The 18,716-nt window shown below is 37.1% G+C and overlaps 2 protein-coding genes across 2 annotated transcripts in view; one reads left to right on the forward strand and one right to left on the reverse strand.

The window, feature by feature from the left end:
- Positions 1-6,405: 6,405 nt before the first annotated feature.
- On the reverse strand, positions 6,406-13,870 carry LOC139144794 (uncharacterized). Its single transcript, XM_070715569.1, has 6 exons — positions 13,723-13,870; positions 11,691-11,916; positions 10,790-10,873; positions 9,763-9,915; positions 8,901-9,041; positions 6,406-7,597 (listed from the first exon to the last, which is right to left on the reverse strand). Exons 2-6 carry the CDS (start codon positions 11,729-11,731, stop codon positions 6,985-6,987), a joined length of 1,032 nt encoding a protein of 343 aa, XP_070571670.1. The 5' UTR covers positions 11,732-11,916; positions 13,723-13,870; the 3' UTR covers positions 6,406-6,984.
- Positions 13,871-13,897: 27 nt separating this feature from the next.
- The window catches only part of LOC139144793 (NAD(+) hydrolase sarm1-like), a 35,545-nt gene continuing 30,726 nt past the window's right edge, over positions 13,898-18,716 (forward strand). The window contains exon 1 of the mRNA XM_070715568.1: positions 13,898-15,603. Within this exon, the coding sequence (XP_070571669.1) occupies positions 14,527-15,603 (1,077 nt within the window). The 5' untranslated portion in view covers positions 13,898-14,526. The remainder of the gene's footprint in view (positions 15,604-18,716) is intronic.

Genomic DNA, 18,716 nt, shown 5'->3' on the forward strand with positions numbered 1-18,716 from the left:
GTATTTTCATGTAAACTAATTGACGTACACGAGATGCATACAATTTTGAAACCTTATAAGAGTTTAATTGCTTTAGTTTGCTGCAGTGCTACTGGAACCACAGGACTTGAAAATGAAAGGTTTCTAGAATTCAAACAAAGGTATAACCTTTGTAATTGTGACCATCATGTACTTAGAAGAAATGCTGACCTTGTAGTTACATCTAGAAATTGTTAAGGCATTTGTTGAAGAGATTGTTAAAGCATGCATCATGTGTATTAATTCTGTTCTGATTCTGTTCTGGAGGAACAACTTCATGTTGTGTTTGAGATGTGTCGAAATGAGTCATGTTGTGAATCAAAGGCTCTGCTTGTGATTACAGAATTGCAAACAGCAGCTGTTACTAAGATTGCAAAAATATGTTTTCTGCTGGCAACGATCATGCGGCAAAATAGAGTGATGCATGAACTTCTGTTCAAATTCATATCTTCAATATACGATTCAGCCCTTTTATTTGGCCACTGACTTGAGAAACTTTTCTTTGAATCAACAAAATTTTGCAAATTATTTGCACTGGTGTAGGGATGATGCAAAGAAACCTCAAGAAATTTCCCAATTGACTCAAAGGGTAAAGAAATTTAGAAGCAAGAGGTCACACATATTTTCTTAAAATATTTGACCCTATAAGATTTGTTCAACAGTGTTTTGATAGTGTTTTTGTGTCCCTTTTTTTTTTCTTGGAACTCGTGAAAGAAATGTATTTTAAAAAGTGCAACTCAAAAGTGCCAGATAGAAATTTTAAGTCTCATGTCACTCTTTCATTATGATCCAATTTGTTTGTGTGCATGCAATAAATGGTGCACAATGTTTAGACTTAAATTTACATGTGCTGTAAAACCTTGTTCTGAGAGACAACATGTAAAAAGTTTGAAAGGAACTGTAATTATTTATTTTTTGTGTGAAGTTTTTACTATTAGTGAACACTGATTGTAATGCAATTGTACCGTTATGATCAGAAAAGCCAATGACAAAATAGGCAGTGTTTTTTGAAGGGTTTGACAAAGTGTTCAGGCCAAGTAATGTCTGTACTTCCATCAAAAGAACTTTACTTAAAAAAAGAACGGAACAACACATTGTTACCCTTTAAGGCATTGTTCAGTGATTAGTCTATGGTTTGAGGGTTTTTAGAACTCTAATGATTGATGAAAGGGTTAAAACTTATCATTCATTTGGTTTGTTTTTATAATTGTTTTATCAAGTGAATGGCTCACTTGCGGATTATGCATTTTTTAATTCTTCAAATATTTCAAAGCTTACGTTTCCCTGCAAGTATTAAATGTTTTATTTGTACAGGCCCTGTCCTTTACTTGTATATAAGCTTACCATACATCACTGTCCTTCTGCCACGAAATAACCCGCCGACATGTTTTATACCAGTGACAAGCTGTATTCATCACTTTATCATTAGTCATTGAAATATTTTGTGATTCTCTTTCTTAAAGTCTATGTATGCAAGAAGACTTTATCCACTGCAGTGATGTATAACATAAACAGAGATAGGTGTGAATGTCAAGATGGACATTTTTCAATCTAGCTATGTTTCAGTTCAGTTTCTAAACTGTTTAACGTAATTCCGCATACCATAAGTTGGTAAAATATCAGACGAAATGTACTTTTGTATGCATTTAACAGCTCCTTTCTAACAGGCATAAACCAAACAGGCCACCCCTGTTCATGCTTAGAAAACATGTACCATTGGGGAAGATTTTATTTAAAAGATGAAACTTTTGCACACTGTTGAATGGCAAAATATCATCTATGTCCTGACATTCCCAGTAACTATGCAATCTTTTCTCAATTGAGTGATATTGAGGCCATTGCAGATGAAAGTATCTGATTATTAAGCAGTAAACCAAAATATTCAAATTTGAATATGAGGGCTTTTTGATATATTTTTGTTGCAGTGTTATTTCTTAGTGCCACTTCTGACAACTTACACAACTTTACCGTAAACATATCCATTCTTTGCAAGTCCCACTGCCATGACCCAGACTTCCCCTGCTTACCAATTGTGTTCATGACCTGAAGTAAGATCAGCAGTCACGAAAAACAAGTTTCTTTGTTCTCATTAAGCTGTAAAATTTCTGAAATTAATTATTTTCATAACTTTTCATAACTTATGATCCAAAAGCATCACCAGTGACAATGTTTTCTGCAGTATAGTGTTCATTTACAGTTGTATTGTTACCACTTAGAATCTATATGCAAAGGATCGACACACCTGATAAAACAAATGTGACAGAATTATATGGTATTAACCGCTCATGCCCTGCCAATCATCGGCTCTATACAGAACAATAACAGCACCCTTCCCTTTCTATCCATCAAACCTTTTCACATGCACATGTGGTGGACAGTAAGAAAACTTGTGCATTTCCAGAGCATTTTTAATTGAAATATTATTATTGAAATTTGTTTTCAAATCTGAAATTATACATTGATTTTTGTGTGTGATAACCCGGTTAAAGATTGACAAGGCAACCCAGCTGGTTTTAACAGAAAGTGTTACTGTTATATCATATCTTTTACTAAGAATTTGGGACAAGTAACAGCTTTTCCATGCTTCATGAGTATATTCCATGATATTTGCTGTTAGCTACTAAGATATTGTTCCATAAAATTTTTCAAAAACCTCCACGGCATTTGCATCAATTTACACGCTGCGGAGAATGTTGTGAAAGTTTTTTAAAAGCAATCTGTAAATAAATGAGCAACGAAATATTTTTATAAGGAATACACTGTGTATGTGTCATTTGTTGTCAGAATGCTTTCTTTGTACGCTAATCCTTTCAAAACGACCTACAATTTGACTGCACAATATGTTACAGATCATCTATCAAGCGAACTAAAAGCCTCCGCAACATATGGTATCTAATTTTAAATATGGAAAATTAAATGTTAATTATCCAAGTTTGGCCACATCCCATATATTTTGTAAACAATATCAAGTAGAGTGAGAAGTGTAAGTATTTGTCATCTCTATAAAGTATTTCTGTTCTTTAAAGTCATATATTGTATATTAAAAATTAGTTTAGATGCAGACAATGTGAAATGTGTATTTCTATACCTACATTTAACATATAATTTACAATAGGGGGGGGGGGGGGTGTGATTGGATTTAAATAAACATTCAATTTTTCAACAAAATTAGAGCTTGCTCATCAAGATGAATGAAATTTTATGTACCATGTCTGAGTGCCAAAAGGACATCTTGTCAAGCTCCAGGTATGTCCCCGTTATCAGATTTAAAATTTCAAATCGTTTGACATCACAAGTTCAACTGTGTATTTACCGCCCATGTACAAAGGAAGAACTGACAGTCCAATGTCCAATGTACTTTTTGGTGTCAAATAAATGTACATATATTATCATGGACCCTAGAAGAAGACTATGATACACTATGCCTATCAAATGCTGAATGACCAAAATCAGAATTATAGTGTTGATGTTAGTTTGCTCCAAAACCTATCAAGCAAATTGAAAAATTATTTTTCCTTATTTGCTGTTGAAGCAATGATATATTTAAATTGACATAAAATGTATACCTGGATGGATTGTGTTCGAAGTTTTTCTCTCTTTTCAATGAAAATCAATGGTTAGTTCCAGAAACTTACTCTGACAGTGATGGCCATGCAAAAAAATTGGATATCATTTTGTTATAGAACGAGCTGACCTTTAACAATAACTTACATCTATATCAAGAAGCTAACATACACATTCTTCACTTGATCCTCAAACAATTCACCCTCCCCCGATAAAGAAAGTTCAAATTTGTCTGTTGTAAAGTACTTTGACACTGACGTTTAGGTGTTCTTTATAGGTGCAATTGTTTCATGTACGTGACTTGATGACTTATCCCACACAAATCTATTGTACCAGATACATGCACCAAATTCCAGAATGGCAGGATGTTACAGCCAAACAATGGTCACTTATCAAGCAAATCTCTTATACATGGCTACCTACAACAGAGATAAGATACCAGATATCCTCTTTTATATTACTGCTTAAGATAAAAGACCTTAATCTCAAGTATTGGTGCCCTTACATGTTACCTTTGGACATGGTGAAATAAAGGGATTAAAACTTTAATAATAGCATATGACTGATGCATCAAAAAGTCTTTTTTTCCCTTTTAATATTTGTTTTGCCATTATATTTGGTAATCTTAATCTTAGAGACTCAAGGAGTCCCCCCCCCCCCCAGTAGCACCAGACAAACAAAATTGTACCTTGCCCCATCAGCGCTGCCCTCTACATTAACCCTTTCACCCCCAGTTCCCTGTGTACAGGTCCAACTTTACCATAGAAAACAATGGATTTGGGACAAACCATGGTGGTGAAAGGGTTAAAGGTGTCATGTACCTTTACCTTCTAGCGCCCTCTAGGGTCACATTCCACTTTCAATTCATTCCATTTTGAATTCATTCCACTTTCAATTTTCCAGCTTTAGCGAAGGTCACATGAAGACATTGGCTACATGGACAGAGGTATGGTGATCAAATCACACCTCATGAAGTAACGTATGACCTTTAGTCTCAGTCAATATTTCATTCATCCCTTTCAGTCTTCTGAATACATATATCGGTAGTTGGAGTGGCAATTAATGACGACATTCACCCTGTCCAAATTACTCAATCAACCACAACATTACAAGGTTTTCTTTCTCACAGTAAATTCTTCATTTTCAATCAAACGTTCTCATCTTGTATGAAAACAATATCTTAGAGCGGCGCCTATCACTTTTAACTGTGTGAGCAACTATGATTAGAGTGATGATGGTGATGATGATGATGATGATGCTGTGACAATTACTGATCATCTTCTATCAACTCCTCAATTTACAGAATAAATGTAGAATGTACTGAGTAAATGGTATGAGTCAACATCACATTTACGTGGAATGTTGAATGTCTCACAATTTGTGCTTCTGTAATTGTATTTTGAAACTTTCATGGCTTTTGCTTCTTTTACCATCAGACATTAATTCCCAGGCCATATATAGTACAGTACACAGCACAGTGCTGCTTCTACTGTCTCTCACAGATACCTATTAATGCTGAGATTAAAAGAGGGTTCAAAAGATGGCAAAAACCGTACACTGTGGGTCTGCTAACCATCAGGATGCTGTTACATGTATTAGCATTGGACAGTACAGCTTGATTGTGCAGGACGTACGATACCTTTCAAAACAACTGGGGATTCAAAAATGTATGGCAACATCTTATGTTTTGCTGAGGTTCACAATTAAAGTTCTGCTACTTGTAACTTTCACATATTTAAATTTTTTTCCAAGTATTTTTGTGAAAAAGTTTCTTGATGTCAAAATGTGTTCAACTTGTCAAACCCAGCTTATGTGGTGTGTGTAATGTCTGGTGTCATTGTTGATGGCTTATTAAAGCCCCAATAGCTGCGAATGTGTAATAAACCGATCTCAAAATATCCCGTTTTCAAAGAGTTTTGTGTGAATAAGACCCATTAAAGAATGAACAAGTGTATAAAATTGTCATAAGTGTCGAAATTGGCATGTAAATTCGAAGGTTTCAATGTCATTTTAGATTTCCTGCCATTTTCAAAAACTAATCATATGACAGAGAAAATAAAGATTACAAAAGCAAAATGTTGGCCATTCAGTATTGTGCATTCAAGTAAATGGCATCATTCTGTTTCTGGAATGATCATGATGTGTATGTGCAGGAAATACTGTGTTTTTGTACATTTCCATGGGGCATCATTTTATGAGTGTGGCATCCGTTTATTATTCAGCCTGTCAAAACGTGTAGCCATGGTCCAAATCAGTGAGCAGTGATACTTCTATACACGTCCTTCAGTTAGCACATTTACACAAACCAACTTTGGTTTAAAAATAAATTCGTGAAAATAATGCAAAATTACGTAGCTATTGGGGCTTAAAATCAAGGCTAGAGTTCATTTGACAATAATAATGCATATTATGATTATTACCTTGTGTTTGCAAAGCTAAATACTGTATTATAGCATGCTTTGGGAAGCAGATTACAGCGCTGTAAGACAATGAACTTCTTTGCTAAAATGAAAACATAAATAATATCAAAAGCTGCAGCCATTGTATGTATATGTACAATGCTAGCTGGTTAGAGTACCATGGCAACAATTTGTTGCCTCTAAATACCACTATACAACATAAGCCACGGTGAACCATGATGGTGGAATTTTGGTAACATTTTTACTTCAGTTACATACACTACACTTGACACCAAAAACCACGGACTGTAAATTGATCAGATCAACATTGTCTCATGCTGCAATCTACAATTGACGTGAACAGAATTCAGAATTATTTCAACCATTAATAAGACAAATGATACACCAGTGAAACACAGGGATGTGAAATTGAAATATTTTAATTAGATACTCTATATTAACAATGACGGATTTTAAAAGCTGTTAATACAGTGGAGGGTCACTGACAGCCCCTTGTAATAGTGTAACAGCAACTGTATAAATTCTATGTTTGCCAAAGTATGTTTTAGTGTAAGGAATAAAAAGCATTTTTTTATATTATATTGCAAATTTCATCTACAATTTCCTGATTTCACACAAAATGATTATGCAGAAAGCATACATATAACACTCAGTTCTTGAAATATCTCTACTGAATCAGATATATGTAAGAGAGTGCAGCCAATTAAATGTGAGAATTCTCACTTAATCTTCAGGTTTGGTTGTACCTTCCATTCTCAATACTGCCAACAATGGCAAGAAACGGAAACAATGTTTTTAAGGCCGTTGGCATACTCTACAGCAGGAGGTACAGATAACATGTCAATTTCTCTCTTTTGTTTCCTCTGATAATTTTCGTTTTTTATGTACCTTTTCATTCATTTATATGTCAAACTTTGCGTCATGACACAATTTATCAAGTTTGTGGCAGCCTGTATTGGGAAAAAATACTTGCATACTAAGGTCAGAGGTCAATATCATCATCCACACTGTCAAATGCTACATAGCCCATTCCAATATTTGGCACTTGCTGGTTGTGGATTTGTGGGAAAACTCCTGGAATATGCCTCTGAAGATGGTCATTCATTCCTTCTATGTCAATTGCACCAGGGTCATTATTATTGTCCACAAGTTCACTGGCCGCCATCATGAGATTCCTGGGAACTTGCCATGCATTGTTCTGGGAAACCCTCCCGGCAAAGTTCACGGCACTCTCATGGCTCACAACTCCGTCTGGAATACTCTCAATGCCATCAATGGGCATACTACCGGAGTCATTGCAAATGTCCATTCCTTGGGATATCACCTCAATGTCATCCGCATGGTCTGTCCGGACACCATTCCGTGGGGAAAAGACATCAGCGTGACTACTAGGGAAGTTTTCTCCGGCACTTGGAGAGCAGATACCAGAGTCTGGTCTGTCTGTCTCCATTCTGGCACTACCTTTATCACTGGAAGAGTTGTCCTTGTTATCCTCTGATGCACCAGTACCACTATCCGGCCACACAGAACTGAGATCTCCTCCGTCAACAATTGTTGGTGGAGTCCATAACATTAGGGCAGTACATGGCTTGTTCCTGAAGAGAGCAGGGAAAGAGAAATATCTGTTACATATATTGAACAAAAAAACTACATAATATCATAAAATTAAACCACACACATCGATACAAATTCAATATCCATACTGCAAGCTACCGATTCTGCTGAACAAATTGGAACAGTTGTTGTCACCTGAAAATCACAGAATTGTGGCCTGTGATGTAGAGAACTGGCATGTCACAGCGATGTTGCCTTTTTTGAACTCTTTGAACCTTGATTCTCTGGACTAAAACCATGATGTCATCTACCCCTGTCTACAAATGGTACGATTCAGAATTCTCCATCAAATGTCATCAAACTTTGAAGTCCGAACATGGATTGATAAAGCTGATATATTGTCATTTTTCACATCCATCATACATTAATGTTGCCTATTGTCCGTAAAAGGGACAGATTCTGTCAAATTTCTGTAAAGCTGGCACTAGAATCAGAGATACTTTACAAACGTCACACGAAACTGATCTGGTGGTCATGTCATCAGTTTCGGCATCAGATCTTAACCATCTCTGGAGATATTTCATGGTATAAAAGGAAAACCCTGTCATGTGTCTGTAAATTCACATAAATTATGATCATCACACTACCTTACATGTGAAAATACTAGTCCATTAGTGTTCTCACTATATTGAATCATATATTGTTTTAACTTCCCTTCCACTCCACTTTGTGGTCACAAAACTAAATTACTCATCCAGCTATGATAAAGTTGGCCACCTCTGGAACAGTTAAGACTTGATTTTAAAATTGTTGCTTGACTCATCAGTATCAGGACCAGTTTCACATGACTTTTGAAAGTGATTCTAATTCTGATGTAAACTTTTCTGACAATCTTTACATACTTTCAAGTCCGTCCAGATCTACTTGAATATATGCTGACATTAGTGCTAGTAGTAGCATCAGAATTAGAATCAGCTTCAGGTGAATGTTGTTTATGAGTCTGTTTCTGATTTTGACACCAACTTTTCAACCACCCTGACTGACCAATCTGAACACAATCTTTACTAGCTCTACAGTTATATTCAGATGACGTTTGCCATGATGGACAACCCTTTCATTCTATATAAATGGGTTGATTCCATAATAGATACTTCTCCTACCAAGTTTATATGTAACCATGAGATCAAGGTGGTTATAATCAGAGTGGCACAAAGGTGACTTCACCTGCTACAACATACAATGCCAAGTAAGTGAAATACTGCACTTTACTGACTCGGCAGATGGGGAAGTGATAGGTCTGACAAGATAAATGGTTACATTAAAATAAAAACACATTTCACTCACATTGTCTTTGTGATACTTTCTGGCAAAACTGGCTGTTGGTTTTTGAGGTAGTTCTTCAACTCGGGTGTAATTTCGACGGTAACTTCTTTAGAGGTAGGACCAATCTCATCATCGCTCTCATCCTCTGATGAATCTTGTAATCTAGTGTGAAAAAAATCACAAAAAACACATTACCAACAACACAGAATATACCTTTCTTGTTGTTTCAAATTCCATCTAATGCTCAATTTCCTCATTAATTATATTCATTTACGCAAAGTGTATTAATGAGCATTGTTCCAGTATGCAAATCAACTTATGAGTCGCTATCAATGGAGAATATTCATTGGCCTAAAATTTGAGCATTATGTATCAAATTCAGCAACAATCATTGGTTTTTCAAATGTGAATACATTTACTTGACAATACAGAAATGTCCACTGTGTGTGAAATTGAGTTTTGTTGAGCTCTGTATTTCGAGTTGACACTTTTAGGTCAGCAGGTGGACTTCAGAGTATGCTTGCAATGCAATTTGAATTGTAGCAATCTTCATTTGCAAAGTATCGGCAAGTACAGAATTACTTTTGAATAAAATGGCAGATAAACTGTTATCACATGATACATGGGGTGTACAACAATACCACATTACTAAGAACAAAGGAAACAAACTGATTTGGTTGTGACACATGACAATTCTTGATTCTTGATGCAAACGTTGACAAACAGCTACAAAAGTAAGATATTCTGGCAAAAAATGTGCTGTAATACGAAACTGAAAATCTGAAGAAAGGACAGAAATCATAGCAATGAACAAGCATGAAAAGTGAATATATAAGGAAAGGCTCATGTTGAAATATTTAAATGAAAATAGACTATACTCTACCTGTCTTCTATTTCTTGAAATGTAGGATTTGCTTTCATCAGAGGATTGAATCTAAACTGACTGCTGTAGCAATGGTCATTGCTGATGGACAGCTGACCAAGCCTGGCCGCCATTTTGTCTTCAGTCAAGAACTGTTTGGAATGCGGCTCATTGCTGTCATAGATGGAAGTTTATTGAGAGAATTTCAGTTAGAACCCAACAGTTGGTGTAAAGTGTTACTGTGAACTTGCTAATGTCATTGTCTTTATACCTCCAATGGGTTAAAGTTCACAATTACTAGGCTGACCTTGCACATCAAAACTATCTTCCACTAAAGCCATTTGATTTAATATGTGTTCAATGCTTATCCATATATTGAATATGGATTTTAATTTTTAAACATCAAAATTACATATATTGTGGACCGAACATTGGAATAACCACTTGCCTGATGTCAGGAGGGTAAGTAGCCTCTTGCCGTGAGGCTAACAAATTCACATGTTTAGTCTATAAGATTTTATAATTACATGCCTTTCAACCTAAAAGGCAAATTTTTTAAATATGCTTTTTCCATTAATATCAGTTGTTATGGAAAGCAGATGCACAGCAGATAGAAAAGCAAGAACCGATAAATTACATTGCTTTGCAAGTGTTGGTAGTTAAACGTTTACACTGGGTATAATCTATACATTTAAACGACAATAGTTGCATTCAGAAACTGACACCATCATGCCATACCTGTGCAGGATTGTGCCAATAAATGTGGTATGAGCAACCTGAAATTCACTATTGCACATGAGAACACTACAGTCACGTAACTGTTGTCCACACAATTGCTGAAGTACACTCAGTCCTCATTTTCAAAGTCATCGTTGAATGTTACCCTCTCCAATATTTTACATGACTTTTGTTTTATGTATCATTTTCCTGGATGTTCAAACAGAAATCTCATTTGACCATACATATATCACCGTGTGTTTGACTTGATTTTTCGTTAATTTAAATTTGGTATCTGCTGGGAAAAAACTCAAAAATTTTATCAACTTACTCATCCTCTAAGGGTGATCTGTGTCGTTTTCCTGGAGATTTCCTTTTCCTGTTTTCTGAGACTGGCAAATCCCTTGCACTGCGACTGGAAGAGAAATGGAAAAGTTCAGTCAGAAAACAAAATTCATCGGATAATGTTGTGGTCATTACATCACATTAGCACAAGCTTAGTGCTATTGAAAATCTTTGTTGAAATTTATTTTGAAAGTAAATGAGAACACACAATATTCACTTTGGAATGTTAAAAGCTGACATGTGTGGGTTGAATTGGGCAACTGAGAAATAGGGTGGCTATGATGGGGGAACCAACTTGTTAAACATAAATGTTTTCAACGATTATTACCAGGTTAATGTGAAGCACCATCTGAAGTTTAATCTGATAGGCAATATACCTATATCATCTATGCACCTGGTATACATCTTTTTGAAGACGGGTTTTTGTAAATAAAGTGACCAATCAGAGAAAACTGTTTGAAGCTACTGAGCTATAGCCTACACTGTTATCTTTAGGAAAATGTAGGTGAAATATGAACGATATGGACTACCAGTAATCATGACATTCAATTAGATCACTATCCAAAACAGCCAGAGTTTGTTTTTCTTCTTCACAATGCTACACAAAATTCTCGCTGCAATGATTCCAGTTGTTGAAATAAAGAGTCTAGTGGGTATTTGACACTGTAAACTGCTCTCATTAAACGTTGGCTTTACTCGAGAACAGTTTGGCCCATTTTAAAACGGTATGATTTGGGGTATGATTTTGTCTGATTTGAGTAGGAGACTTGTTTCTCAAATGGCGCAAATATACACATATTTATGTTTGAGGCTGATCTATCCACAGATGTAGGACCAGCTCCATGGTCAACTACTCTGTCTCTGCTGCCAAGGTAAACATACAATACCTGTGCATCATCTGCAGCAGGGGATGATTAAACGTTGCCATCTTGAGTCCACTGCACTCTCTCTCTTGCTGCCTACAGTTAAGTGTGGTATTCTCCAGAATCCGGTTATCACTTGCTTGAAATATCAGAATCCTCAAAACGCAATTCCTCTTCTTTTCACATCAAAATGTAAAACACTTTGTCAATATGTCTCTTGATATTCTTCACATTGATTGCACCTGCAGAGCTGAGAAATTGAAAAAAAGTGACTAACTGGAACATGGAACATTTATCTTGAAAACCACACAGTCTACATTGCAAATCCTTCACACTGATTTTGTAAAAAGGTCCTGGACAATCAGTGCCAAAATCACTTTGTCCAAAACCATCTCCTCCAAGTATCACTCAATCAACGGAGCCACTCCATGAAAAGGGATTGCCCCTGAGGGCAAGTTCATCTCAAACCCTCCTCTGGTGCAAGTTTGAAAACGTTTTTGCAAATTTTTTTCCAAACTGAATTACACCCCCTGAAAATGCAATGACAGTTTGATAGTTGGAAGGAGCACAGCTTTTTCAAAAATCTGTATGAGATGTATGTTACATTTTGTATGCCATAAGTTCTTTGAGTTGACATATTGCCCACATGTGTTTGGTCTAAGGTACATATTTCAGAAAATGTTTGCAGACTGTTTACGGCCACATCAAAGACGGATCAGTTTCAGTGTTACATTTGTGCTAAACTATTGCTGTCTACACAAATTGGTTCTGACCGTGAATCACCTTTGGTGTCCATGAAAGAAATTAGAAACTGCATACCACTGAGGTATTGAGTATCGGGAATGTGTTGTCAGTTGGTTAAACCATTGGGGCAGTGCACAGAAAGATCCTCAATGATTGGGGTAGTGCACAGGAGTCACAACTATAATCAAAGTGGATGAAGTGACTTTCTGCTATTTGCCTTGCTTGCCTCTCGATTTGCACCTGAAGACTCACAAACAAGTTTTTTCAGTCTTTGAGAACAATGCCGGTACTGATAAGCAGAATTCAGAATTGTTCAAGTCTTCCTAAGCAAGATAAGCCTAATAACATAAGCTGACTTGTCATTTGTCATTGTACCATCGCTGATGGATAACACTAAAACTTGGACCGATGTTTGCCGCCATGGTACAATCTGGAGCGACATAATCAACATATGTTTGAAAAGCTAATTATATGCACTTCATGTAACACAAAAGAAGATAGTTGGCAGTGAATAAGAGGCCTATGGAAACCGTCGTTGAAATTACATGGTACATTACATCTGAAATGTTGAAATTCTAATGACTAAACAATTATCAGTAGATTGCAAGGCTTCCTGTGCTCTTGTGACATACTTTGTCCATGGTCAATTTTAAGGGTTAATTTCACTTGTCCTCACTCAGAAGTCACTGTGCTGTGCTGCCAAGGGCAAGGTTTGAAATGCACGTGGCAGTGTACATGAAGGGATCAAACTGATGAAAGGGAAAAGATGAACAATGAGTGATTGAAGAGAATTAGCCCGGTTGTGATTCCTTATGAATGCAACCTCTACATTTCAACACACATCCCCTAGGAAACCCTTGAGGTACAGTACTGCACCTAAATATTGAGCAAAAGCACAATGGTGAAAACAGACGAGGCATAATACCCCGCAAGCCATACACACTGGATGTATCAGAGCTAACTTCGTTTAAACTGTACAATACAATTACTAATAGTACAGTATAGATCCCCTCTGGGCTCAAGGTCGCACATCATAAAGATCCGAGCTGAAAACTACACAGGAAAGCACTCGTTTGGAAAGAAAACAATTTTTCTATCAAGCGAAAAAATAAACACAAGATGCTTAGGAGGTATTGCACTGACTAAAACGCAAAAGGATTTTTCACATGTTGACAGGATTTTACGTGCATTTTCCTCCAGTTTCATGTGTTTCTTTTTGTTTGGCCTTGGACTGTCCTTCGGCCTTCGTGATTGATTCATCCATGTGTTGTCAACTGTCTCGGTGGTTTCTTAAATGAAAGATCGTACTTACATTCGTTATTCACTGTTTTCTTCACAAATATCGTTGGGCCATCTCGAAATTCCTGTCCATTTAGTGAAAATACACGCTCTCTCTTGTTTCTTCGCTTCGGTCTCTCCTGGTTTCTCTCAGTGACCTTACAAACGCTTCCGGAAAGGTCACCGTTGAGAGCGGGCTAACGGTCGAGAATTTTCGCTCTCTGGAAAGATGAAGAGTATTCTTGCGTGCATTATAAAGTTACGTGATGAAGATGCGCCGGCGAAAGAAATTTTACGGGATTGAAAGTTCAGCGAAATAATAGGTTTGATTTTTGACGTGTTTGACCAAAGTTGTAGAGAATTTTGTTTTATTCCCGACGCATATTTTAGTATTCCTGAACTTTAGAAAGGAAATTTTCATTACCCTGCGTCATCATCATGCAAACGACATCATGACTTATTCATCATTTCATGCCCATAAATTTGCGTGGCCAGAAAACATCCGTAGCAGCATTCGAGCCAAGAAATTCGATACCCGCCGATCGCAGGTTGGTCTTTTCGGTATTGGGAGGCGTCTCAACATTTTAACTGACAGGGCTATTAATATTGTATTATTTTTATTGAATGGTATGCGTGTATTCTGTATCAGTCTCTCAATGACGTCGATCGAGAGTGCAGGCTGTTTTATTAAAAAGCTGAGGGAACTAGTCGCCTGAGTCAAGTTGTCCGAGGCAGACCGTTCTGTTGGGAGCAACGCGAGCGGGAGTTACCATTGCATCTGCGCAGATATTGGAAAAGGTACTTTCTTTCAATCGATCGCGCGACAGCAGCCGACAATATGAATATACTTACTGCAACAAAAGAAGGAGCCTCCTTTTACCAGACGACAACTAGCGTGGAAAGGTCATCGTCAAGCAATGGTGGCCATTCGATCACGATTACCGAACGCAAGGTTTCAAAGCTGAAGAAAATGTCGTCTGCTGACATCGACATGGACACCAGGGCGGAAATACAGCGAGAAGCCGAGATACAAGTGAAGACAGTGCACGAAAAGGTTGAAGAATTGGTAACCGCACTGAAACAGGAGGACGTGAACATAGTTATCGATGCAACCAAGGAATTATTCAAGCAAGTCGACAGTGCCTGGGTTACACCAATATACGGCCGTGATATGGCTCATGATTTGTGTAATACCCTACGAATTGAAGGAGGGCTCGATATATTGCTAAAAAATTGCAGATCGGAAAATAGAGCTCTGAAAAATAATTCTGCCCAGCTCTTGGAGCAGGTTTTGATCAGGGAAAACCGTGATCATGTTGCGAAAGTCGGGCTTGAACCAGTTGTTCAGCTTGCATGTTCACGCCAGGAATTATTGCTAATGCAAATTGGGACAGGAATCTTGGAAAGTATGTTCAAACATAGCGAGGATACATGCTCCAAGGTTATAGATCTGGGAGGTTTGCAAGCTGTTCTGTATTCCTGTAGGCTGAGTGATAATACTGTTCTAAGACACTGTGCATCAGCACTGGCCAATTGTGCTATGTATGGCGGGCCAGTAAACCAACTCAGAATGATCGAGCACCATGCCCCAGAATGGTTATTCCCTCTAGCATTCAGTAAAGATGACAACATCAAATATTATGCATGTCTTGCTATCGCCCTACTTGCCGCCAACAAAGATGTAGAAAAAGCAGTCGTCAGCTCGGGAACTCTGGATCTTATTGAACCCTTCATCAATTCACATGACCCGGTTGAATTTGCAAAGAGCAATAAAGACCATGCCCAGGGGAGAACTGAGGACTGGCTGAAGAGACTGGTCCCCCTGTTGACATGCGAGCGAAAAGAAGCCCAGAGCTTGGCCGCTTTCCACTTTGCCATGGAAGCAGGCATAAAGAAAGGACAGGGGAAAATACAGGTAAAATTACCATCAGCTAAAATTTCAACAAAGTACATACTTAATAATATGTCATAGGCATTAAAATGTTAGCTCAAACAATAGTTCATCTTCCTTAAAGGGGCAGTAGCTGTAACTTTTGACAATTTTTTTCACTATTTTTTTCTTAATCATCATCATCATGTCAACAGAAATGTCTTGTTCTATTCCCCAAAGCATGTTAAAACATCCACTGTTTAAGTTTTCAAAATACGCCTTCTTGTTTATATTTGAATTCAAGTCTGGAGCACAATTGACTTGTCAGCAATAGCAGTGCAGTTTACATATGTTTACATATACAGGCGAAACAAGTGTATCTTGATAGAGTTTTGGAAGTGGAACTAGAATCTGTTGTTGACAATAAACACAAGAATTGTCGAAAAAAAATCATCAAAAGTTAAAGCTACTGGCCCTTTAAAAATAAAAAACTAATTAATACATGACCTACATCACGGACCTGTCCATTTTCAGAATAATTTCCAATCCGCTAAAAGAATTCATGACCAGTATTGCTGACTTTTCCAGAAAATTGAAATAATCTTGAATAAAAAAAATGTTGCTGCCCGTCATTTGATGGGATGTGTAATTTGATAATCTGAAGATGACATGTGGTCCCTGGGGGACAGGATTGAATGTAGACATAGCACAGGGGTCATTCACTCGTTTGTGGTGATGTCATACAATAGCAGGCTGGTCAACCAAATGGAATTAATAAGTTTGAGGTTTTCATGCTAGCATAATATGCCAGAATGTGCCAACCCAAGAAGTGAGTCATCGAAAGTCACTGTACCAGGAATAAAAATTGCCCAAGTTTATTAGTCACTAACCAAGACTATCAGTTTAAAGAAGCAAACCATATGAGTTTCAGCTGGTAGCATAGTCTGGCCTGAATGAAAGCTTTGTACTCGATTATGTAGCTCCTTCATGATAATACCAGACGTTGGCCTCCTTTGCCCTTTGTAGTGGTGATCATTTAGTTTCTAGTTAGGTTCTACAAGACTTCAGTGAAACAATCTGCATGGTTGGCTAGTTTATTTGATAATCCATTTAACGTAGGATTACATGTGTGATCACCTGTGCAATGCATCATTACACACATATACAATCATATATTAACATTAACGCTGGGATTCTTAGAATATATAAGTGTGAGTTTGAATTTTCTATAAAAAAATTTTTTGTTTGTGGTTTTGATTTGGAATTGAATTCGTAAAGACAGATAAGGAAGAGAATGTTATAAACTCAGTGTGAAGAAAAACCTCGTTCAGAGATCCTTCTAAGGTAAAGAAAAAAACAAATAAATGAAGACATAAATATCTGAAAATTTGATATACCATAGGTGTTAGGAAATCCCTCAATCCCTCATGCTCGTAGGGAATTCATAAGAAGAGTAATTAATACTTTATTCTCAGACTGAATGTATGTTAACAAAGCAGAAAACAAATGTAGTCATAAGGTTAAAAGATGAATTCCCAACACTGCCAGTGTTTGTAATTATGATTTATGAGTGGAAGTGGTGACTGCATCCTAATGTGAGTGAGATGTTCAGCACCTGATGACACGACCAGTCTGATCAGCTTCCACAGGATGGCATTCTTCAACCTCAATCACTTTATGCATTGTGCTTTGGCCCCTTTTTTTATGAAGATGAACCTTACTCATGTGCATAGAAATGGGTTTTTACAATGTTGGAATTGCATTTCACTGACAGATCTATCAGCCTGCTCAGCAAGCAAGCCCTAAAATCACTACACTGGCCTCATCTTCCGCTGGCCCATCAGTCAAGTTTTTTTTAAACCTTAAAATGTCAATATGGCGTAATCAAGTTTAACTAGATGCTCTGGGCAAGCATATCCTGATGACTAAAAGTTATAGCAGTGCAATGCGGTTTGGCTCCCCCATTTACCGTGATAACCAAATTCATTTACTCTGTTAAGTTAGTCGCATAAAAAGTTGACCACATTCTTGTCATGGAAATTGCTAGCCCGACAGCTCAGGCTTGATGGTTAGCTCAACCTGTCTGATCATTTGACATACTGACATATCAATTATGGTGTATTTATGGTAAAAAATATGTTACAAAGTGTCGCTGACTCTTAGAACAGTGATATTAGAATCCATAGTCGTAAATTTACTATCAAAATTTCAAATTTGTCGTATGACTTGCAGTATACCAAAGCCCTAATGGGCAGGTACCTCAATCAAGGCAAGTTAAAGTGGTAGTTTTTTGGGCATCATGTTTTCCACAGAGGTTATTAAGATAATGAGCTTGGGTTGTAACATATCAATAACAGGTATTGTCACAAATAACAAGACTTGTCCATTTCTGTTATCTTAATTAATCTTTTATTTAGAAGCCCATTAACGCTAATTGTAATGTAACAGTTAGAGGATGCATTGTCAAAGATTGATCAGTTGTTCCCCAAGAATTGATAACGCCAGACAGAAAGTGAGGTTAGTGCACTTGTTCCCATGGCAATAATCACTCTCATCCATAACAGCTAGTGTGGTTGTAAAAGCAGCCATTTTGATGATGCTTTTAGTCCATCTGAATTTTATACACTTAAAGTAATGTGAGAATGGAAAATATTTTAATCTCATGTCTGATCTTGTTGATTCCAAGGCAGTCACACAATAATGAGAATAACAGCTGCAATAGCTCCGGGTATTCTTTTTGCAGGAAAAACAAAAATTGCTGGGTGCCAGTCGGGCGACATTACTCTCAGCAAGGATTAAGCTCCGGCATTAGTACAGTGACATTTGCTTTAGTGTGCAAAGTGTGAGGCGCATACAAAGACAAGGCATCAAATGCCAGGAGCCATTTTGGACAAAACTCTGAACAGTCAGGAAAAGTATAGATGATGAATTGAACATGACTGAAAGATGTCTGGATTCAGAATGCAAATGAGTCTTGTCACCTGAATACTAATATCTTAAACATTGCGTTGAAAGGCAAATATCTAGGTCGTAAGAATTTAACCTCGATATGGTATGCCTGAAGACTAAATTGACATTTATTTTGCTTTGATTTTGATTCTATCTCATGACATTTTGGTTAAACACTAAATATACTGAACTTTTGTAGCAAGTAATTT

The sequence above is a fragment of the Ptychodera flava genome, chromosome 12, assembly GCF_041260155.1.
Source record: "Ptychodera flava strain L36383 chromosome 12, AS_Pfla_20210202, whole genome shotgun sequence".
Classification (NCBI taxonomy): Eukaryota; Metazoa; Hemichordata; class Enteropneusta; family Ptychoderidae; genus Ptychodera; species Ptychodera flava.